General features: G+C 47.8%; 1 protein-coding gene across 1 annotated transcript in view; it reads left to right on the forward strand.

Annotated features, from left to right (window-relative positions):
• The window catches only part of LOC127055588 (coagulation factor V-like), a 60,703-nt gene that overhangs the window by 4,088 nt on the left and 31,778 nt on the right, over nt 1–24,837 (forward strand). The window contains exons 3-9 of the mRNA XM_050962779.1: nt 2,778–2,900; nt 4,670–4,882; nt 5,655–5,798; nt 6,354–6,575; nt 7,283–7,448; nt 20,951–21,128; nt 21,952–22,054. Coding sequence (XP_050818736.1) covers nt 2,778–2,900; nt 4,670–4,882; nt 5,655–5,798; nt 6,354–6,575; nt 7,283–7,448; nt 20,951–21,128; nt 21,952–22,054 — 1,149 coding nt within the window. The remainder of the gene's footprint in view (nt 1–2,777; nt 2,901–4,669; nt 4,883–5,654; nt 5,799–6,353; nt 6,576–7,282; nt 7,449–20,950; nt 21,129–21,951; nt 22,055–24,837) is intronic.

A 24,837-nucleotide genomic window follows, 5' to 3' on the forward strand; every position in this document is an offset into this window, starting at 1 on the left:
AGCTGTACGTTTTTGACAGTGAGAGTAATTTGCCATTGGAACAATTTACCAAGGGTTGTGCTGGGTTATCCATCACTGGCCATTTTAAAATGAAGACTGGGTGCTTTTCTAAAAGATCTGCTCTAGGAATTATTTTGGAGAAGTTCTATGGCCTGTGTTATACAGGAGGTCAGACTACATCAGCAGTTCTCAAACTGTGATTAGGGACCGCAGAGTGGGTCATGACTCCATTTTAATGGATTCTCCATGGGCTGGCATTAGCCTTGTTGGGGCCCAGGGCCAAAGCGAGAGCCCTACTGCCCAGGGCCAAAGCCCAAAGGCTTCAGCCCTGAGTGTGTGGGGAGGCCCTCAGATAACAGGCAAGCTGACTCCCTTGGGATTCAGCTTTGGTCCCCCCATGGGGCTCTGGCTTCGTCCCCCACGCCTGGGGTGGCAGGGCTCAGGTGGGCTCAAGCAGGCTCAGGCTTCGGTCCCCCCTCCTGGGGTCATGCAGACATTTTTGTTGTCAGAAGGGAGTTGCAGTGCAATGAAGTTTGAGAGCCCCTGCACTAGCTGATGACAATGGTTCCTCCTGGCCTTGGAATTCATGGATCAAAAGTGACTAGTAATTGGAGTGTTTCCGTTTTTGGGTCACTGATTTGAGATGCCTTAAGAGGGGCTGATTTTCTGAGTAGCGGGGACTCAGCACTTTTTGCAAATCAGGCCCCTTCACAGTATTTCAAACTGGGCACCCAAAATCACTAACCGCCTTTAAAAATGTAAGTCACTGATTGTTTGCAGCTTCATAACTAGGAGATTTCCACTGCCTTCCTTATTGTGTGTTTCCAAGGTCCTCTGTGTGATGGGTCTGTATGTGGTGCCATTGCTGGCCAGAATACAGGCACACACAGTCTCAGCCCTGATCTTGGAGTCCCCAGACATGCACTCAGGGTGCAGACTTTCTATCTGGCACGTCCTTATGAGAGCTGGAACCCGCTCTTGAGCTGCCGAGTCCCTGGGCACAATGGTGACTCTTCAGACTCCACTGTACTCAAATACACCCTCTCCCTACACTCCTCCTCCAAGGTGAAAAGCTTCTGGTTTATAGTTTAACAGGAGGCATATGATAATTGTGAAGCAGATAACACACACTCATGCTTTACACAGAGCCTAGCACAATTGCTCTTTAATCACATAAAGCACAAGACAATACAGATCATATAGAACACAAGAACCATCCTAATCACAATGCGCCTCACTAGCTCACTCTTCCCTTGGGAGTTCTTGGAGGGACACCTGTGTCCAGGAAAGTAGACAGGCAGGTTTTCCCCTGTCTCATGCAGGCTGTTATATGCTGGGTGGCTCATCCCACATGGAGTTTCCTTCCCCCAGACCGTGACCTAGCTCTCTCCTGCACAGTGCTTCCCCTTCTTGTGCGGCTCTCTGCATTGATATGCCCCCTTCCAATACTTGGTTTCTTTTGTTCTATCTTTTCCATGTTCCATAAAAGTCATCCCCTCAGACAGGATGAGTAAAACTGCCTTTTCCCTAGGATGCAGTCAGTGGGTGCCACTCAGCATGAGTGAGGGTATCAGAAACTGGCCATATCTTTATTAATTATAGAAAAGTCTAATCAGTTACACCTGGGCTACACCTTAGTTCAGGCTTGTAGCAGTGATGGAGTAAACTGCAGGTTCAAATCAAGTCTCTGGAGTACATCCCCCGCTGGGATGGGTCATTTAATCCTTTATGCAGAGCTTCAGTTTGTAGCAAAGTCCCTCCAGAGGTAAGAAGCAGGACTGAAGACAAGATGGAGATGAGGCATCAGCCTTTTATAGTCTTTTGCAGGTGTAAGAACACTTCTTTGTTCTTATTGTGGAAAATTACGGCAAAATCGAGTCTGGAGTCACATGGGCAAGTTCCTGCATACTTTGATTAGTTACAAGGCGTATCTGCCTTCTCTCAATGGGTCAATTGTATAGCTGATGGTCCTTAATAGGCCATCAAGCAGGCTAGGCAGAGCCAACATCAACTTGTCTGGGATGTTACCCAGAAGCACTGCACAAATTTGAAATGCAGACAGTATGGCGCCAATACTCATAACTTCAACTACAAAATGATACATACATATAGACAGCATAATCATAACCAGCAACCTATAACCTAGTCTTAGACACCTTATATGACCCCCTTTACATAAGATTTGGTGCCACTACAGGACCTTAGTTGCAACCATGTTCTATATGGTCCCAGATTATATCAGTAATGTCACACGAGCTGCAACTGCATGTCTCACTGCAGTGGAGACATACCTTGTGTTGTGAAGGCTGTTGCTCTGGATGTCACGTTAAACACTCCCTGATTTCGGTCTGCTTTCCTCAAACTATGCTTGTACTGGTGACTAGTTTGTAAGGGGAGAAATCCCTTCCCCAACCTTTAAGCTGTCTGATCAGAAAACTTTCCATAGCCGAGAAACAGCCTTCTCACTTCATGTACAGAATTTTCCTGTGATTTTCAGTGTCCTTTGCTGAATATATCATTCACAACCTTATTTACATTGGGCCCCATCTGTTAGATCCTTCTGTGCCTTTCCACCACCCAGGTATTTCACAGCTAAATCACGGGATAGGATTAATCCTCATTGCACTGGCATTAAATCCTATGCCTTTATTTTGTACAACTTGTCCTTTAACAGGAGTTCACTCTCGTACTCAGGAGAAGGTGACTTTCCCTTTCACTAAGATGCACCATTTGATACTCATCTACCTTTTTTTATTTTTAATGCTGAATTTCTGCAGGGCTTCTGGGACCAACTCTGCGTGCTGAAGTGGGAGACACTTTAGTAGTTCACTTTAAGAACATGGCCAACAAACCGCTGAGCATTCACCCGCAAGGCATAGCTTACAACAAACTGTCAGAAGGTATGTGCTGTAAAATGCCATCTATCCTTTTTTTCTACTCAAGACTATATAATCTTACATAGAGAAGGGCCTAAAACCAAGTCCAGGATATGGACACCATCGACCTTTGATCTTTGGATCTGAATCTACATTTTGTGGCCTCATCTATTATTACATCAACCATGTGACAGCCCTGTTGTCTGAGATGTGTATACTGCTGGTTAACTCTTCCCTTATGCTAGTGACATAGCTGTTTTGCCAAAGCTGAGAACCTGGAGAACAAAACTGGTCAGTTAAAATACCCACCCTAATCCTCACTGTAGGCGCAGCTAGGTCAATGGAAGAATTAATCCGTCGACCTAGTTACTGCCTCTCAGAAGGGTGGACTAACTATATTAATGGAAATCCCCTAGTGTCAATAAGGAAGCGTTACACTTCAGCGGTACAGCAGCACCGTAGCTGTGCTGCTCCAATGCAGATGTATCCAGAAGAGAGTCAGGGGCAGCAAGCAGGATGTAATTTGGTCCCCAAGAAAACATGGGCTCCAAGGCTACCTAGGGGCTTGAGGGGAATACCTAGAGTAGGTAAGACAGTATGTGTATAGGTCTCTTATTTTCAATCCATCTCTCTCAGTGTTGTGCTCCTTTCGACAAACAAATAATACTTTGTTTTGAAGAGGTTGCTTCAGTGTGACTGTGTACTACCACTGACCATAGGCTCCCAAGGAGAAACTCTTGCAGGTGCCAAGCCGTTGGGCTTGCTAGATATCATGGTTGGCAACCAGGCAGGTGTGATCTATAGACCAAGTCAGGAAGTGGGTGGATCAGGGGATCTCACCCCAAAAAGAAGTGGAGGCACAGCCCTGCCACTTCAAAGAGATGCAGTCAGGGGACTGGAACAGGGTCTCAGAAGGGGAGGCCTGCCCAGAGACTATGATAAAGGGTACTTAGTATCTCCCAGTAGGAGCTCAGCTTCTTGCAAGATCTGGCCTTTGGCTGTCAGTTCTTAGAGTCATGGTACTAATATATCCTGCTGGTTTCCTAGAATGCCATAGAGACCAAATCAAACTTGAGAAAAGCTATCCATTTAAAACAGTGCCACTCTATCCTGCCAAATGATTTACCAACATCCATTAATAAAATTAAGGATGGAATCAAATTTGATGTTAACTTCTTCTAACTGGCACTCAATCAGCTAGATTGCATAGAGCTGCAAGTGCAACAAGGGGGAAGAAAATAGATTGGTAAGGGAGGAAAGGCTCAGAAAATCCCCCAAAGACTGATGTTCTGTGATCTTTGAATTCAGTCTGTGGCTGTTTGTGCACTAAATGAACTGCACAATATTGTCCTGCCTCCCCACACGCTGTTTACTCCAAACAGTTACAGTGTTTTCAGAAAGCACCTTATCCTAAATGTTGGGAACTATCCTCCCATACAGTAAATGTTTAAATGTGTGTGTTAAAGAAAATGTATTTATATTCTTTCAGTTCCAAGGCTTTAGTGTTCAAGGCATTTGCCACCATTGGTAATGGGTTATTTATTATTTAATATGTGCCCAATTTGCACTATGTATCTCACTTTCCCCAGTGCAAAGTGAATGTAAACGCTAGCATTTTACCCTCCCTGTGCACTGGTGTCAATGACTGCACCATTGTAAAGTTGGTGTAGGTGAGAGAAGAATCAAACTCTCTGTGTATGGATGGCAAGAATAGTAAAAACCCTGTGCACACGTTCATCAGTCCCTCCCTCAATGCCATTTCTACCTCCCTCTCTCGACTTCTACCTACACAGGTTCCTTGTATGCTGACAGAACATCATCTTTTGAAAAACTGGATGATGCTGTGCCTCCAGGCCTGGTGTATAAATACACGTGGGAAATCACAGCAGAAACTGGGCCTAAAGAAGCCGACCCTCCCTGTCTCACCTATATCTATTACTCACATGAGAACATGGTGATGGACTTTAACTCCGGTCTGATTGGAGCATTGCTTATATGTAAAAAAGGTAATTAAAATGCTTTGGGTAGACAAAAGCTATAAAATGTCAGCTGGTCTACTGTTTCAGTGGCCTCGCCCATTGTGATAGTGTTCTTTTCTGTTATGGTAACGATAAAAACTAAAAATCATCAAAATCAAGCTTGAAGATTGTGTCATAATGTGAGAAGGCATTTCATTTTCCTCTTTCCTTCTCGTGTTTCTGTGCAGGCAGTTTAGAGGAAATTGATTTTTGTTTCCTCTGTCTTTATTTTAGGCCTTTGGGTTACAGTGTTCTGGACTAGCTGTAATGCACACTAGTTTCTTGAATAATTCTTATGGTAGGTAGGGCTGGTAACACCACCTTATAGTAAAGTTGCCTGACATTTCCCATTTTGAGACCCCCAGCTTCAATTGCTTATAACATTGTCAAACTTTAACTGTTCAGGCTGGAATTTACCATTCCAGGTGTTTTCCTCAGATTGAATTCTTTTGGAAAGTTGTAGCCAAAACTGTTTCCAAGAATGAGGCTAGGAAAAAACACTTTGTTTTGCCCATATTAAAAATGCTCCCTGTGCTGAACCTGTTCTGTGGATGCCAGAGGCCTTCAGTCTCCAAAGCTGCCAATCCAGCACTTTTCCCCAGAACTAAATTCACCTCAAACACATTTTGAAAAAAACGTCCTATGTGGCCAGGTGCAGCTGGCACGTGCGGCAAGCTCATGGAATAGATCTGGATGCCTTTTAGTTGATATGAGCTGGTTTTATTTTTGCCTTCATCTGATATCTCGTTTCCTCCCACAGGAAGCCTGAAGGAAGATGGGACGCAGAAACTGTTTGACAGAGAATATGTTTTGATGTTTGCTGTGTTTGATGAAAGCAAAAGCTGGCAAAAATCAACCTCTCTCCTGTACACGATTAATGGTTACGCTAATGGGACGTTGCCAGGTACTGTACGTACTCATGGCATCCAGCCAGTGTCCAAAACTGTCTTACTCCTCACTGCAGCATATGCTCGTGAGCTGTAGAAAGTGAACAGAAGAAGTAGAGTGGCACAGCCTCGTGTATAACCATACGATGAGCATCTGGTTTCACCAGGGAGCATGTGTGCACTCCCAACCATCATCGCTTTCCCCTGCAGTCTGACCTTGGTGCCGAGAGCACATGGCTTCCAAAGCCGTGGCTGTTCGTGCAGAGAGAGAATTAAATCTCTTCCGGCCACACACTGGGTAAGGAGTGAGGTTTTTCAAAAGCACCTAAGTGAGTTAGGCACTCAACTGACTTTCAAGGGGATTTAGACTCCTAATCCACTTAAGTACTTTTGAAAATCCCACCCATGGCCTATACAGTATCCATCCTAGACATGGCTATCAAGATATCAGAGAGACTTGATTGAAAGTGCTGAGTGGGTATTCACTTTTGACCTACCAGTGGGAATTAATTAATCATCCTGTGATTCTGGGATGATTCACCTGTGTTCTTATTCCTGCTGTTCTGTTTCAGACCTAGGAGCTTGCACATATGATCACATTAGCTGGCATTTGATAGGAATGAGCTCCAAACCAGAGATATTCTCCATCCATTTCAATGGGCAAGTCCTGGAACAAAATCGTCGCAAGGTCTCAACCGTCAAACTTGTGGGAGGTGCATCGACCACAGCAAACATGACTGTGAGCCAGAAAGGAAGGTGGCTAATATCTTCTCTTGTCCAGAATCATCTGCAAGGCAAGGGAACATCTGTTCAGGAGGCAATTGTGCAGTTGCAGAGAGTGTCATACTTGTCTCTTCCTCCTTATCTCCTAAAGTGCTGCTAACTTCGTCAAATGTGGTGGCTAATGCATTTGGGATCATCCTAGGAAATCAGTGGAAACAGGGCATTTTGTTTGAATTAGGGTTGCAAGATGAGGCTCATTGGGACTACTGCTGCAAAGGGGCTACAGGGCAACAATGAATCTAACTCTTGGTTTTTAATTCTTTGGGAGGTGCTCAGATGAGCCTCATTATAAAAAACCTGGAGATTGACCAGCTCTTTCAGGAGAAACAGAGAACCTTTGCAATTCAGTGAGCTTTAACAGTGGATGTTTGTTTCCCCCTCCAGTGAACAGATCTCTGTTGTAATGGATCAGTGGATTCCCTCTTGTGAAAGGTCGGAGGGCTCATTGAACAGAAAAAGGGAAGTTCTTGCTGTCAGTTAGGCTGGTATTTTCAAAGGAGGCTATGCGAGTTAGTTGCTGAGCTCTCATTGACTCCCGCAAGCCCCTTTGAAAATACCACCCTTAGTGCCTGCACTCTTCTTTTTTTTCCTTTTTTTAAACCTGAATAGACTCTGGTCAATGGGTGAATGTTTTCATGCATCCTGAGCTGAAGGGCTGTAGGAATGCACTGTTCATAGGACTAACAGTAACCATTGTACTGTGTCTCTCTTCAACCAGCTGGAATGCACGGTTACCTCAACATAAAAGAACTTGTGGGGAAAGACGTGCTCAAGAAGAAATTATCCTTTAAGGAAGTGCGTATGATTAAGGACTGGGAATATTTCATTGCTGCGGAAGAAATCACCTGGGATTATGCTCCAGAAATTCCAGAGACCATTGACAGGTAAAATGGTGAACTGTACCCTGTTGATGAAATGTTAACTTGAGGCAGCTTAGGAAGTGTGCTATATAATGTAAAGTCCTAGCCCTTAAGAACTTCTTCTGCATATTTTTCACAGGAACTCAATCTTGCCGAACAGGTGGAATATTAGTGGCAGGATTGCATGGTATTTATAGAATACACTATGTAGAAGCCCTAGTGCAGGAGTCGGCAACCCATGGCAGCTGTGCCAAAGATGGCAAGCGAGCCGATTTTTAATGGCACGCTGGAGCCTGCCGGGACTCCCGTGTGCCATTAAAAATCCTGCCGACGCGGCAAGCTGCAGGGCCGCGCTGCCTGGCCGGAGCGCAGACAGAGCGCAGCAAGCCGCCGGCCCCTCCCCCGCCTCCCCTGGAGTTCTGCCGCCGCGGGTGCGTGCTCCGCTCCGCTCCGCTTTATGGGCAGAGGCTGTGCGCTCCCGCGGGGCAAAGTTTGGCTCCATGCAGAGAAAAAACCGCTCCCCGCTCTCCCAGAGCAACGCCGCGGCGCGCACAGCGCTCTGAGGGCCGGGGCGGGCCGGGGCTGCTCGCGCAGCGGCGACAAAACTCCGGATGAGGGGGGAGCTTCATGGTAAGGGGTCCGGGTCCGGGTCCGGGGCTGGTGGGGGTTGGATAAGGGTTGGGAGCAGTCAGGGGACAGGGAGCAGGGGGGGTGATTAGGGGCGGGGATCTCTGGAGGGGGCAGTCAGGGAACAGCGGGGGGGCATGGGGCATGGGAGTCCCGGGGTCTGTTAGGGGTGAGGGGTGGATAGGGGTCAGGGCAGTCAGGGGACAGGGAGCAAGGAGTGTCGGGGGGGGTCTCTGGAGGGGGTGGTCAGGGGACAAGGAGCTGTGGGGGTTGGATGAGTCGGGAGTTCTGGGGGGGTTGGATGAGTTGGGAGTTCTGGGGGTCCTGTCAGGAGGCAGGGGTGTGGAGAGGGGTTGGGCAGGCAAAGAGCAGGGGGGGTTGTATGAGTCCAGAGTTCTGGGGGTCCTGTCAGGGGGCAGGGAGCGGTTAGATAGGCATGGAAGTCCAGGGGGTCTGTCTGGGTGTGGGGGTGTGGATAAGGGTTGGAGCAGTCAGGGGACAGGTAGGGGGTAGAGTCCTAGGGGGACAGTCAGGGGACAAGGGGCAGGGAGGCTTCGATAGGGGGTGGGATCCCAGGAGAGGGTAGTTGGGACAAGGAGCGGGGGGGTTGGGGGTTCTGGGGGGGGCAGTCACCCAGCCCTGTGCCCTGAGCCCTAACCCTCACACACACACACACACCCAGCCCTCTGCCCTGAGCCCTGCACCCCCCCACACACCCCAGGCCCCTGCCCTGAGCCCTGTACCACCCAGCCCTCTGACTCCTTCACCCTCACCCATGACCCCAGCCCTGACTCTTGCACCCTGCACATCCCCAGCCCCCCTACATCCCATGCACCCCGCAGATTCCCACCCCCACCCTGAGCACCAAATGGGAGTTCCTGCACCCCCACTCACATTACCACCTGCACCCCTCACACCAAATGGGAGCTGACCAGGTAAGTGCCCCCGCACCCAAACCTCCTGCCCCAACCCTGAGCCCCCTCCCTCATTCTAGCTCCTGGCCAGATCCTCTACCCCCAACCCTGTGCTCGGTCCACTCCCACCCTCAGCTCAGTGCAGAGAGAGGAAGAGAATGGGCCAGAACCAGGGAGAAGGTAGGTACCCACTATATGTGGGGAGGGCCAGGACCCCAGACCAGCAGCGGGCTGAGCGGGTCTGGCAGCCGGGATGCCGGCTGGCAGGAGTCGGCGGATGGAACCCCTGAGCGGCAGTGGGCTGAGCCGCTCAGTCCACTGTCGGTCTGGAGTCCCGGCTGCTGACCCCGCACAGCCCGCTGCCGGTCTGGGGTTCTGGTTGCCAGACCCTTCCCAGCTGGGGTCCCGGTCACAGGCCCCATTAGCCCACTGCTGGCCTAGGTGAACAGAACCCCAGACCAGCAGCGGGCTGAGCGGGCTGGCAGCGTAAGATCAACATATTAATTTAATTTTAAATGAAGCTTCTTAAATAGTTTGAAAACCTTGTTTATTTTACAATACAACACTAGTTTAGTTATATAATATATAGACTTGTAGAGAGAGACCTTCTAAAAAACATTAAAATGTATTACTGGCATATTAAACCTTAAATTATAGTGAATAAATGAAGACTCGGCACACCACTACTGAGAGGTTGCCAACCCCTGCCCTAGTGAATGGCTTCTGAAGGGCTCTACGAGGCTGAATAAGTGAATGTCAGGCTCTGGGTTCTAGGTGGTCAAGCCTAGTGATTGGAGCAGTATTCGAAGCCGGACTTAGAATCGGGACAGGGCAGTGCTCAGACTAAGGTCTGGGGACAGGTGGAGAGTTAGAACCAAGGTCAGAGTCCATTGATGAGCCCAGTCAGGATCCCAGTCAAATACCAGAAGCAAGCCAAAGGTTGAAGCCAGGTTGGAGTCAGTCCAAGGGGGTCAGGAGGTGCGTTCAGGGTTAGAGTGGGTCAGGAACATGTCTGGAGCAGAGTCAGACTAGGGCACAGAGAAGACTGGAGCAGGCTGGAACAAATCCCGGGCAAGGCTGGGGCTGGAACAAGGACAGGATCAAGGGCAGGCTGGAAGCCTAGAGAGTCTGACACTGTGAGGCAGCAGGAGGTTTCCTAGGCGAGTGGTGCTGTTGTGAAAACTAAGATCCATGTCTATGCAACAAAATTATGTCGACCTAAGTTACTGCAGCAGCTGTTTGCTGATGTAATTACATTGTTTTTACGTGTCCACACTACACTTGTTTTGTCAGCAGTGCGCGTTCTCACTAACAGTGCTTGTATCGATGGAAAATGAATCACACGGGGTGACTAGGAACACAATTTCAACGTCCCATAATGCAGTGTTCTCCATCCCATAATTTCATCTGCATCCCATAATGTTCTGTGCCTCTTTTCAAAATCCCCACAAACCTGTGCATCCCTCCTCACTGTCCGCTTTCTGTGTCAGAAGCATGGATCCTGCACAGCTCTGTACTATTGTGATGAGTGTTGTGAGAATGGCGTGCCTGATTCTGCAGTTTTGCAGAGCCGCCAGAGAAGCTGCAGGGAACATGACAATTTCTTGGAGGCTAGATTGCTCTGGGACATAGAAAGAAACAATTCAAAGTTGTTGATGGCATTGATGATGGAGCTGGAGGTGGGCTGGAGAAAGAAGCACTGATGGGTGAGATCACATCAGGTTTGGGAAAATGAGCAATGACTGCATAACTTTCAGATGTTTTTGGATCTATGTGCTGAACTCACCCCAGCCCTCCTGCGCAGCAACACCAAAATGAGATCTGCACTGACAGTGGAGAAGTGAGTGGTAATTGCACTGTGGACACTTGCAATGTCCAACTGATACCAATCATTCGGGACTCAGTTTGGAGTTGGAAAATCCACCAAGTTGCCAAAAATAGACGTTTATACCATACGCATGCAAACAGAAAAAAAATTATAATTGAATAAAACTTAAATAAAGGGAAAAGAATTTTTGAAGGGGAAAGAACAGTCATTTCCATTTCAGAAACACATACACCAACCGAGTCTCTCACAGTTCAGTGTACATGCAGCTGTGATTATCTAGGGTGATGTGGTCCCAGAGGTCCCACAATGCAGTTCTCTATGGGCTGCAAAAGGAGGTGAGCACAAGATGGTTCAACCTGAAGGTCAGCGAGAGTCTGCAGCATGTCTGTTTGCTGCTTGAGAAGCACTAGCATTTCCTGCTGCACGTCTGTCCTTTTCCTGCACCTTTCTCCTCTCTGCTCTATTCCTGCCCTGCTGTCACGCGAGGGTGAACATCCATGTCCCATGCTTGGTATCCAGAGCAGCAGAGGCTTGCAGGATCTCTTGGAACATTCCATCCCTCATCTTCCTTTTTCTTCTTCTTATATGGCTGAACTGCTCCGCTGCTGTGGATGGAGAGACCTCTCCCCCCCCCCCCCCCCGGGCCATATTTCCAATCGCAAAGGATACAATGCACAGAGGTACTATTGTGAGTGTGTTCATGAAATAAATGGAAACTGAGTGTACTGAACTCACTCCCCTTCATCCACACAAGTTACAAGCACTAGATTCTCATTTTTCCTTATGATTGATATAGCCTGGCTGCAGTCCAGTCATGGTGAGTACAACCATGAAGGGAAAGGGAGTGGGATGGAATGAAGGGGGATAGCTCACAGGCACGAGTGTATGCATATAGGGCAATTGAATGGAATACTGGCACCGTTTTCCACAGGCGGTGGTGATTTTAGCTGATCTCTCACTCCTGAGGGTAATGGAGGCTGGTAGGGAACAGATCCTGCAGGCGTCTGGCTGCAAACCAGGTCCGTATGCTGCCAGCCTGTGTGCTGCAGTGGTTCTGGCTGAAGTAATTGCTGACTGGCATAGGAAAGTGTCCTACCGCAGCGTAAGAAATAAGGAAGCCCTCCCCAGAAACCTTTGGCAGAGGATTGGTTTGGACAGTCTCTACACAAAAGAATAAATGGAACAAATCTGATATCAGGAATCATAACAGTCAAAAACCAGTGGGAGAACACTTCAACCTCTCTAACCACTCAGTGACAAACTTGAAGGTGGCAATTTTGCAACAAAAAAACTTCAAAAACAGACTCCAAAGAGAGATTGCTGAACTCGAATTAATATGCAAATTAGATACAATTAACTCATGCCTAAACAGACTGGGAATGGTTGGGTCATTACACTAATTGAATCTATTTCCCTATGTTAAGTTCGCCTCACACCTTCTATGGGTCATCTTAATTATCACTTCAAAAGTTTTTTTTCTCCTGCTGATGATAGCTCATCTCAATTGATTAGACTCTTCCTGTTGGTCTGCATACTTCCACCTTTTCATGTTCTCTGTATGCATAAATATCTCCTGTCTGTGTGTTCCATTCTATGCATCTGAAGAAGTGAGCTGTAGCTCACAAAAGCTCATGCTGAAATAAATTTGTTAGTCTCTAAGGTGCCACAAGTACTCCTGTTTTTTTACATGACAATGACACCAGAACACTTGGAACCATATAGACATGTCACATAAGTTGTCTTTTGTAAGTGAATGGGTTTTGAGAATTGACCATCTTGTGCCTACACTTCTGAGACAACGATTAATTCACTTGGCACATGGAGGACTTATGGGGAAGAGTCCAACCAGAAGATGACTGCAGTAAGACTTCTGGTGGCCAGGAATGGACAAGCACGTTGCGGAAATAATCAAGAATTGCATGGATTGTGCTGGAAGTGATAAGTCACAGAAAACCTTCAGCCTCTTTTTCACACCAGTTCATTATACCAATTGTCCATGGGAGAAACTGGCTCCTGACCTAATGGGAGCATTTGAAGATCAGCCTGTTGCACAGAGATTTGTCATAGTAATGGTAAACTATAATTCAAATTGGCCACAAGTTACATTCACTGGAAAGGTTACTGCTGAAATAGTAAATAAGTTAACATCATCAGTTTTTGCCTGAAAAGGGTTTGCCAAGGAACTGATACCTGACAATGAAATGCAAATAACTTCTGCTGAAATGCCACACTACCTTATTAGCAGTGGTATCAAATGCAAAACCGTTTCTTTATACCATCCAAGAGCCAGTGGTCTACTTGAGAGAATGAACAGACTGGTGAAAAAGTTTGCAACTTACCAGTTTTCAGGCAAGACCAGGGAAAGAGGCTTTATATGAAATACTGTTTACTTATGGGACCACTCTACATTTAACACCAAGAGTTTCACACTTTGAACTGTGAAGAGGACACAAGGCTGTAAATGATTTACTACCTGTCAAGGGCCTACATGTTCTCCTTTTTCAACCAAACCTTCTGATGAAACTATTCTTCTTCAAGCGATTGCTCATATCCATTCCAGTTAGGTGTGCGCGCGCGGCATGCATGTTTGTCAGAAGATTTTTACCCTAGCAACACTCAGTGGGTCGGCTGGGCGCCCCCTGGAGTGGCGCCGCCATGGCGCCAGATATATACCCCTGCCTATCCATCCGCCCCTCAGTTCCTTCTTACAGCCCTTGTCAATCGTTGGAACAGTGGAGTGCGGTTTAGCTGCTAGCTTCTCTTAGTTCTTTCATCATTATTGTGTATATAGTTCAATTTTCTATATTTCTACCTAGTTTTTTTAGTTCTTTAACATACTTATTGTATATAGTTAAGGGGTTGGGGATTAGCCCTTTCCTCTCACCCGCTGCCTGGGCCCATGCCTGGTTCACCGGGTTTCAAACCGTGCTCGGCTTGTTGCAAGCCAATGCTGACAGGAGATCCTCACGACTCCTGCCTTAAGTGCCTGGGGGAATCCCACCTCGCAGAGAAGTGCTGCATCTGCAAGGCCTTCAAGCCGCGGACGAAAAAGGAGCGGGACTTTCGTCTCAAGCAGCTCCTGATGAAGGCAGCTCTTACTCCTCTGCACTGGCAGAAGCAGCAAAGAATCCTGTGGCACCTTTGCTGCTTTTACAGATCCAGACTAACACGGCTACCCCTCTGATACTCCTCCGCACTGAGCGCCGGACAGTCCACACTGGGGAGAAGAGTTCAGCACCGGAGCGCACCGGCACCGTGAAGGCACCTCGGCACGAACCGTCGCCGGCCCAGAAGCCTGCCTGGCACCGCTCTCTCTCCCTGCGAGTCATGAAGCACAAGACTCCTATGACTCCTGTGCCTACGTCGCAGTCAGAGCACCCGCCTAAGTCGGACCGCCCGGCACCGACAACTGCCGCGGCACCAACAACTTCAGTACCATTGATTCCGGCCTCGCAAGAGCCGTCGAGTCCGGTACCTGACAGCTCCCCAGCACACGCCGTGGTTGAGCTTATTGTTCCCTCCACGCCAGAGACATTCTCTATGGCAAGAGAGCTGATTGTCCTGACAGAACCTGCGCTGCCTCAACACCTGGCACCACTGGTGTGGGTTATCCAATCAGTAGGCAGGCCTGCCCTGCTGAGACCATCCTCGCTCGGCACCGCTGAAAGGCACCCATCACGATCGAGGTCCCAACACCGCTCGCAGTCCCAGTACTGCTCTCCATCTCGGTACTGGTCGTACTCGCGGCACCGTTCGAGATCGCGCTCGCTGACCCGATACTCTCGGCACCGATCCAGCTCCCGGCACCGTTCATGGCACCGCGTCTCTCGCAGCTGCTCTCAACGTAGAGCTTCGAGGTCCTGGTCGACCTCCCGGCACCACTCCGGTTGCAGGTCCTGGTCTCATTCCGGGTACCGGTACGGTGCCTGGTACCGTTCTCCGGTGCCATGTGGAGACGGATCAACCAGACGCAGAGACCCTTCCCAAGTGGTTTCAGCTCCTCCGTGGCTGTCTCGCCATACATCAGTATCATCACACACGGACAGTGCCTCCTACGCACACGACCGTGATTCGGATACACACAGCCAAGTCTTCCAAGAGACCCACGGCCCAGACCAGGGACCTCATCAGTGGTCTTTCTGGACACCTTGGGCATATCACCAAGCCCAGGTGGACCCACAGTGACATCACGCTCCGTTCCATCGGAACATCGGGTGCCAGAGGCCACTGTCAGCCGCCCCCCTCCTGCGGGTACGGAGGAAGCTTCCATCCATGCACTGGACCCTCAGGTCCCACTGGTCCCTGATGTCCCCCATGATCAGGAGACTATACAGGACCCACTTGTCCCGGGCCTTTCGTCTTCCTCTTCCCCGGATGAAGCGGTAGCGGGGACATCCTCATCGGGCCCGCCGCCAGTTGACCTCAGGGCACACCAGGACCTCCTGAGGCGCGTCGCCCTGAATATAAACCTGCAGGTGGAGGAGGTTCCAGAGGTTGAGGACCCCGTGGTAGCTATATTGTCGGCGGATGCACCAACTTGAGTGGCCTTACCGTTCATTCGATCGATTCAAGCTAAGGCAGATACCATCTGGCAATCCCCGGCATCTATTCTGCCCACGGCCAGAGGAGTGTAACGGAAGTACATGGTGCCCTCTAAGGGGTACGAATACTTATACGTGCACCCTGCTCACTGGTCGTACAGTCCGTTAATGAACGGGAGCACCATGGCCAGCAAGCCCCTGCCCCAAAATCTAAGGAGGCTAGGTGCATGGATTTGTTGGGCCGTAAAATCTACTCCGTGGGGGGCCTACAACTCAGGGTGACGAACCAGCAAGCCCTACTTAGCAGGTATAATTACAACACCTGGGAGGCGGTAGGGAAATTCACAGAGCTAGTCCCGCAAGACTCCCGCCAAGAATTTAAGGCACTATTGGGGGGAGAGGGATAGTTCAGTGGTTTGAGCATTGGCCTGCTAAACCCAGGGTTGTGAGTTCAATCCTTGAGGGGGCCACTTAGGGATCTGGGGCAAAAATTGGTCCTGCTAGTGAAGGCAGGGGGCTGGACTCAATGACCTTTCAAGGTCCCTTCCAGTTCTAGGAGATTGGTATATCTCCAGTTATTACTATTACTGTTGGAGGAAGGAAAGAAAGTGGCGAGGACTTCTCTCCAGGCCTCGCTGGACGCTGCCGATTCGGCAGCCAGAACTGTGGCCTCTGGAATCGCCATGAGGAGTATATCATGGCTTCAGGTGTCAGGCCTGCCACCTTAACTTCAGCACACTATCCAAGACTTGCCATTCGATGGCCAGAGTCTATTCTCCGAGAAGATGGACCCTAGGCTACAGAGTCTGAAAGATAATTGGGTGATTATGCATTCGCTCGGGATGCATACACCACAGACTCAACGAAGATCCTTCCGCACCCAACCTCAATGCCCTTACCCCCCGCCTAGACCAAGACAGGACTTTGGCAGGAGGCGAGGTTGAGGCAACCGCAGATGACAGTCTGGACCTCAAGGGGGTCAGAATAACGGTCCCTCCAAGCCAACGACGGGATCCAAACCGAATTTTTGAAGGTGCGCCCGAGAGCGGTGTACCAGTTGTCTCCCAGGATCCTTTTCAGTTTTACAACCGCCTTTCCCCTTTCCTCCCTGTGTGGACCCAATTAACCTCAGATCGTTGGGTCCTACGCACGGTAGAATTCGGATACCACCTCCAGTTTATTTCACTCCCTCCCTCCCAACCCCCCTCCTCGTCCCTCTTCAGGGACCCCTCTCACAAGCAATTCCTCTTACAAGAGGTACGGACGCTCCTTGCCATGGGAGCTATAGAGGAGGTTCTGAAGGACTTAAGGGGCAAGGGGTTCTAGTCCCGGTATTTCCTAATCCCCAAGGCGAAAGGAGGCCTCAGGCCTATCCTAGACCTGCGAGGACTGAACAAGTTCATGAAAAAGTTGAAGTTCCGCATGGTATCCCTGGGGACAATCATCCCATCCTTGGATCCCGGAGACTGGTATGCCGCCCTCGACATGAAGGATGCATATTTCCACATTGCCGTTTACCCTCCACACAAACGGTACCTCCGGTTTGTGGTCAACCATCAGCATTTTCAGTTTACAGTCCTTCCGTTTGGCCTCTCTACAGCCCCTCGGGTATTCACGAAGTGCATGGCTGTAGTCGCTGCCTCCCTCTGTCGTCGTCGAATACATGTCTTCCCGTATCTCGACGATTGGCTCATTCGGGGGACCTCTGAGGCCCAAGTCACCAGTCATGTGGGCATCATCAAGGACCTCTTCATGCGACTAGGCCTGATGATCAACCTAGAGAAATCTGTTCTAGTTCCCACACAAAGAATAGAGTTCATTGGGGCCATCCTGGACTCCAGTCTCACAAGGGCCAGTTTACCTCGACTCCGATTTCAGGCAATAGTATCAATTATACAAAGCCTTCAAAACTTCCCGACAACTTCGGCTCGCACTTGTCTCGGCCTCCTTGGTCACATGGCTGCCCGCACGTTCATGACCAAGCACACCAGACTACGTCTGCGTCCCCTTCAAACTTGGCTCACCTCGATTTACTGCCCAGGCAGGGACGCCATAGACATGGTAGTCACCATTCCCCCGAGCATCCTAGGCTCCCTCGACTGGTGGCTGACGCCCTCCCTGGTGTGTGCAGGACTGCCGTTCCATCCACCACAGCCCTCCATGTCCCTGACGACGGACGTGTCATCTCTCAGCTGGGGTGCTCACCTCGGACATCTTCGCACTCAAGGCCTTTGGTCGTCTCAGGAGCTGGCGTTACACATAAATGTCCGAGAACTAAGAGCAGTCCACCTGGTGTGCCAGGCGTTCCAGCAACATCTACAGCGCCGTTGTGTCTCAGTGTTTACAGACAACACAACGGCCATGTACTACATAAACAAGCAGGGAGGGACACGATCCTCCCCCCTTTGTCGGGAGGCGATTCAACCAGGGGACTTTTACATAGCCCACTCGATAGACCTAGTAGCTTCCTTTCTCCCAGGAGTTCGGAACACTCTGGCAGATCAACTCACCAGATCTTTCCTGTCTCACGAGTGGTCGATTCGTCCGGACGTTATACATTCTGTCTTCCGGAAGTGGGGATTTCCCCACATAGACCTCTTTGCTTCCCGCGAGAACAGGAAATGCCAGAGGTACTGCTTCTTCCACAGTCTCTACTGGGGTTTGATCTTGGACACCTTCCTGATTCCGTGGAAGAGCCAACTACTTTATGGCTTTCCACCATTCCCGTTGGTTCACAAGGTCCTACTAAAACTCCGCAGGGACAGAGCTCGCCTGATTATGATCGCCCCTGCGTGGCCCAGGCAACACTGGTACACCATGTTGCTCGACCTGTCGATAGCCAACCCAATCACCCTGCCTCATCATCCAGACCTCATAACTCAGGACCATGGCAGACTTCACCACCCAGACCTGCAGTCCCTTCACTTCATGGCATGGCTCCGCGTGGTTAACTCAGTCAGAGTTATGTTGCTCTGCCCTAGTGCAACTAGTACTCCTGGGTAGCAGAAAACCTTCCACTCAGTCTACGTATCTGGCCAAGTGGAAGCGTTTCTCCTGCTGGTGCAAAACGAAAAATGTTACTACTATCGAGGTCTCGATCCTCACCATCCTGGACTACCGCTGGTCTCTCAAAGAGCTGGGCCTAGCGGTATCATCATTGAGGGTGCACTTGGCGGCCATTTCTACCTTCCACCCAGGAGAAAGTGGCTGCTCCGTGTTTTCACACCCTATGGTTTCCAGGTTTCTCAAGGGCTTGGAGCGCCTATACCCCCAAGTACGCTGCCCTGCCCCTACCTGGGACCTCAACCTAGTCTTAAACATACTTATGTCTCCACCATTTGAGCCGTTGGCAACTTGCTCGCTGCTATACCTGTCCTGGAAGACAGTTTTCCTCATAGCCATTACATTGGTCAGACGAGTCTCCGAGCTTTGGGCGCTCAGGGTGGACCCACCGTATATAGTCTTTCACAAGGACAAGGTGCAGCTGCGACCACGCTCAGCGTTCCTCCCTAAAGTGGTATCGGCCTTCCATACCAATCAGGACGTCTTCCTTCCGGTCTTCTTCCCGAAGCCACACTCACCACGACGGGAACAACAATTGCACTCCCTAGATGTCAGTAGGGCGCTCGCATTTTATATCGAATGGACGAAGCCGTTTCGTAAATCACCCCAACTTTTTGTTGCAGCGGCAGACCGAATGAAGGGCCTACCTGTCTCCTCCCAGAGGATCTCCTCTTGGATGACAGCATGCATCAGCACTTACTATGGCTTGGCTCATGTTCCCTCAGGCCCTCTCACCGCACATTCTATCAGGGCTCAGGCTTCATCTGCTGCCTTCCTGGCTCATGTACTAATCCAGGAAATATGTCGCGCAGCTGTCTGGTCCTCGGTCCACACCTTTGCTTCGCATTATGCTCTGGTTCAACAGTCTAGAGATGATGCAGCCTTTGGCTCAGCAGTTTTGCATTCTACCACATCTCACTCCAACCCCACCGCCTAGGTAAGGCTTGGGAATCACCTAACTGGAATGGATATGAGCAATCACTCGAAGAAGAAAAGACGGTTACTCACCTTTGTAACTGTTGTTCTTCGAGATGTGTTGCTCATATCCATTCCAAACCTACCTCCCTTCCCCACTGTCAGAGTAGCCGGCAAGAAGGAACTGAGGGGCAGTTGGGTCGGCAGGGGTACATATCCGGCACCATGGCGGCGGCACTCCAGAGTGCGCCCAGCCGACCCACTGAGTGTTGCTAGGGTAAAAATCTTCCGACGAACGTGCACGCAGCATGCGCGCACCTAACTGGAATGGATATGAGCAACACATCTCGAAGAACAACAGTTACAAAGGTGAGTAACCGTCTTTTCCTGAATGTGTTAAGAGCAATCAGGAGAAATATAGACAGTGTGTATACTGTAGGGTGCTAAACCTCAAAAATTTGAAATTGGAGATCTTGTTCGTGTGAAGCTGTCATACAAAGTCAAAAAAGAATGTTGAAGATATTCTTTTCCTTTGCAGATAACAGAAATCCGAGAATATTCTGATGGATTAATAGATCAAAAGAAATAGAACATCTTTAGATTGTCCACAGCTCATCAGCCAGCAGCTGAAGAAGAGAATGCTGATTTCCACCTTGGACCAGAGAACGTTGATGACACCAATAATAATGATGGACAATCTATAGTAGTAGGAATTGCTCCACTACCCCGTCTTGTTCCTGCCTCTCCGGGTATTAGGAGAAGTGTGAGACAAAAGAGACTGGCTAAAAGATTGGAAGACTTTGTTACTGGACTCAAGTGATGGTCTGGAAGTGACTGAAGTTTTACAATGGTTATTCTAAAGGGGGAAGGTGTGTTGTATCTAGTTAGATGGAGATCGCTATCACAGTGTGTGTTTGTAAATTTGTTCCTAGCTGGCTCCTTTAGCTTTGAGTTTAGGAATTACAATTCCCAGGATGCACCAGAAGAGAAGGAGGATTGAGAGGAGAAGGAAGGGAAGAGAATGAGAGGAATAAATCTTACCTTTGCTGTTATCATGCTTCTACAGCCTTTCTCAAAAGGGTCTGGGCACAAAACAGCCACAGCTCATGGCTAAACCACAACTGCTCACCTCACTTCATGAACGGAACGCTACCTATTCTTAGCCATCATTGGGAATTCCACTGTCTTTGAAACCTTGATGTAACGTTGGTTAAGTCAAGTCTCTTGATTTGGATTCAGGATATCAGAGTTCAGTTCCTGCCTCTGCCACAGATTGTGACACCTTGAGCAAGTCCCTCTGTGCCTCCTTTTCCTATTTGTAAAATGGGAGAAGTAATACTTCCTCTCTCCCCTCCTTTGTTTGTCTAGAAAATTTTGATTGGAAGCTCTCTGAGGCAGAAGCTATCTCATACTGTGTGTTTGTACAGTGTTTAGCACAATGAGAACCCTGACCTTGATTGGGTGTCTAGCTGCTACTGTAGCACAAATCATAATATATTTTATACAGCTGTGTCTAATCTAGCTCTGTTTTTCCCATGCAATTGGGCTTCTGCTATTTCCCGTGGGAGAGTATTCTACCATCTAGTGGCTCTCACCATTAAGAAGATGTTATTGATACTTTTCCCCCTTTTTTTTAAGGCAATATAAATCTCAGTACTTGGACAACTTCTCAAATCTCATTGGGAAGAAGTATAAAAAGGCCGTTTTCAGGCAGTATGCAGATGCCAACTTCAATAAGCATCTGGAGACTCCCCGGCCCAAGGAAATGGGAATTCTGGGCCCTGTTATCAGAGCTCAGGTTCGAGACACAATCAAGGTAAGCGGCGAGGGCCAAATACAAAGACTGTATGTACCTTACTGTAAATGTAAACAAACTTACTGTAAACAAGAAACAGCTCGTGTTGTATTCTTTGTCAGATAATGTGTAATGATACAAAGGGTGGCCTTATCTGAAGGTCTGAGCACAAGGGGACAAAGTTACGTTTGAGTTTGCAATCTTATCTCTGCCATCCCTGACTTTGGGTGCTGGGTTTATCAATCATAACTTTGCATTGACACTTGCTTTTTGTAAAGAATATTTAGAACAGCTGGTCCAAAACTCCAACTCCACCTGAACTTTGGGGAAGTTCAGATCTGTGTCTGAACTTTGTATAAATCCATAATCTCTACTTTAGAGACTAACAAATTTATTTGGGTGTAAGCTTTCGTGGATATAACCCACTTCATCAGCTGCATGGAGTGGAAAATACAGTAAGCAGGTATAAATATACAGCACATGAAAAGATGGGAATTGCCACAAGGACTCCTTGTGGTTTTTAAGGGATCCTAGTGATTCCAATCCAGAGCCCAGCACTCTCCATGGCTTCGTGTGCCTGGCAGTGTGGGAAGATCTCCTGAGGAAGGTGTTCTCATCAGCCACCTGAGACCAGGCAGAACAAGAGCAACCCCAATCTGTGGGCTCCATGTTGCAGTACAGGTTCTGCTTTAACATCCCCAGATTTTTCTTTTAAGGAGCATTTCTTCCTCTGAGCACTTTCACTGATGAAATCCTGCAAGTTTCACTCTCACTGAGATTTGTAGCAATGTACCAGGCCACTGAATGCTGAACTCATACTTTCTGCATCTTCATATCTACGTAGATTGTGTTCAAAAATATGGCCAGTCGACCCTACAGCATTTACCTCCATGGAGTGACACTTTCAAAGGATGCAGAAGGAGCCACTGACCCCCTGGATTCCAGAGGTCAGAAACTGTTCACATTTGCACAATATCAAAAGTGTTACTTTGTGTAGGGTCTCTCTTTGCCTTTAGGAGGTCATGTAAATAATTAGGGCACAGGAGTGAGAGACCTGGATTCTGTTCCCAGCTCTGCCACTGACCTGCTGTGTGATATTGGGCAAGTTGCATCGCTCCTCCATGCCTCAGTTTCTCCATCTGTAAAATGGGGATTTTGTTAAATACCCACTTTTGTAAAGTGCTTTGAGATCTACAGATGAAAAATATAATGTAAATGTGCTAAGTAGCATTGTTTTTTTTTAAACTGTGTGGAGGTGTTCCTCAACTTCAATGAGCTAATGTTAGTTTACACCAGCCAAGGATCTCACCCAACGTAACATAACAGCCATACTGGGTCAGACCAGTGGTCCAGCTAGCTTTGTATCCTGTCTGACAGTGGCCGGTACCAGATGCTTCAGAGAGAATGAACAGAACAGGGCAATTTCCAGTGATCCATCCCCTGTTGTACAGTCCCAGCTTCTGGTAGCTGGAGCATGGGGTTGGGTCCCTGACCATTTTGGCTAATAGCTATCGATGGACCCATCCTCCATATTCTTATCTAATTATTTTTTGAGCCCAGTTATACTTCTGGCCTTCGTAACATCCCCTGACATTGAGTTCCACAGGTTGACTGTGCGTTCAGCAAAGAAGTACTTCCTTACTTTTGTTTTACACCTGCTGCCTATTAATTTTGTCTGGTAACCGTTAGTTCCTGTGTTATGTGAAGGGGTAAATAACACTTCCCTCTTCACTTTCTCCTCACCAGTCATTATTTTATAGACCTCTATCATATTCCCCCCTTAGTTGTCCCGTTTCTAAGCTGAACAGTCCCAGTCTTTTTAATCTCTGCTCGTACGGAAGCTGTTCCATCCCCCTCATCATTTTTGTTCCTGGTCTCTGCACCTTTTCCAATTCTGAGATATCTTTTTTTGAGACAAGGTGACCAGAACCGCACAGTTCAAGATAGGGGTGTATCACGGATTTATATAGTGCAGTATGATATTTTCTGTTTTAATATCTGTCCCTTTCCTAATGGTTCCTAACATTTTGTTCACCTTTTTGACTGCTGCTGCACATTGAGTGGATGTTTTCAGAGAACTATCCACAATGACTCCAAGATCTTTCTGAATTGATAACAGCTAATTTAGACCCCATCATTTTATATATGTAGCTGGGATTTTTTTTTTCCAATGTGCATTATTTTGTATTTATCAACATTGAATTTAATCTGCCGTTTTGTCGCCCAGTCACCCAGTTTAGTGAGATCCCTTTCTCACTATTCACAGTCAGTTTTGTACTTAACTGTCCTGAGTGCTTTTGTATAGTTGCAAATTTTGCCACGTTTCTGTTCACCCCCTTTTCCAGATCATTTATGAATAAATTGAACAACACATTTCCCAATACAAATCCTTGTGGGAACCTGCTATTTACGTTTTTCTGCTGTGAAAACTCACCCTTTATTCCTACCCTGTATTTCCTATCTTTTAATTAGTTACTGATCTAGGAGAGGACCGACCTTCTTATCCCACGACTGCTTACTTTATCTTTGGTTAGGAACCTGTCAAACGCTGTCTGAAAGTCCAAGTACACTATATCTTCATATTCTTTGCATGGTGCAATAGTAACGGAGGAGAAGAAATATTAGGAAATATTAAGAAGCAATAGCCAAGGGAAAAAGAGAAATGTTTTCTGCTGTGATCTGAAATGAGATGGGGCTGAGAGATATAGAAAGAGCAGAAGTAGCAACAGGAACAGTCATCAACAGTGGCAAGACTGTGTATCCACAATCTTGGATAGTGATGCTCGTACTGGGTGAGCAAACGAGAGACTACACAGAAGTTAAGGGCTATGAAATAAGCTGGAGCCAGTCCATGGAAGGCTTTCAGGAAGGAAGAGGGGACATTTTATTTCCTGATTCCTGTAAGGAATGGGGGAGTCAGTGGATTTGTTCAAGGACGGGAAAGATGTGATTGTACTTCTTTGTATGAGTCAGACAGCAGGCAGCATTCACAGTGGTTTGCAGTCAAGCTGGAAGGGCGTATCAAGTGGGGTCTGGTTCTATTCAATATCTTCATCCGTGATTTAGATAATGGCAGAGAAACTATATTTATAAAGTTTGTGGCTGATACAAAGCTGAGAGAGGTTGCAAATGCTTTAGAGGATAGAATTAAAACTCAAAATGATTTGGACAAACTGGATAAATGGTCTGAAGTAACTAGAATGAAATTCAATAAGGACAAATGCAAAGTACTCCACTTAAAAAGGAACAATCACTTGTACACACACAAAATGGGAAATGACTGCCTAGGAAAGAGTACTGTGGAAAAGTGATCCACTGTGACCCCCAGATCCAAGCTAAATATGAGTCAACAGTGTAACACTGTTGCAAAAGAAGGCAAACATCATTCTGGCATGTATTAGCAGGAGAGTTGTAAGCAAAACCCAAGAAGTAATTCTTCTGTTCTACTTAGTGTGCTGATTAGACCTCAACTGGAGTATTGTGTCCATTGCTGGGCGCCACATTTCAGAAAAAATGTGGAGAAATCGGAGAAGACCAATAGAAGAGTCCATAGAAGAGCAACAGGAATGACTAAAGGTCTAGAAACATGACCTTAGAGGGAAGATTGAAAAAATTGGGTTTGTTTAGTCTGGAGAAGAGAAGATTGAGGGTGGACATAAGTTTTCAAGTACATAAAAGGTTGTTACAAGGAGGAGGGAGGTAATTTGTTCTCCTAAACCTCTGAGGATAG

Source organism: Gopherus flavomarginatus, chromosome 1, assembly GCF_025201925.1.
Source record: "Gopherus flavomarginatus isolate rGopFla2 chromosome 1, rGopFla2.mat.asm, whole genome shotgun sequence".
Lineage (NCBI taxonomy): Eukaryota > Metazoa > Chordata > Testudines > Testudinidae > Gopherus > Gopherus flavomarginatus.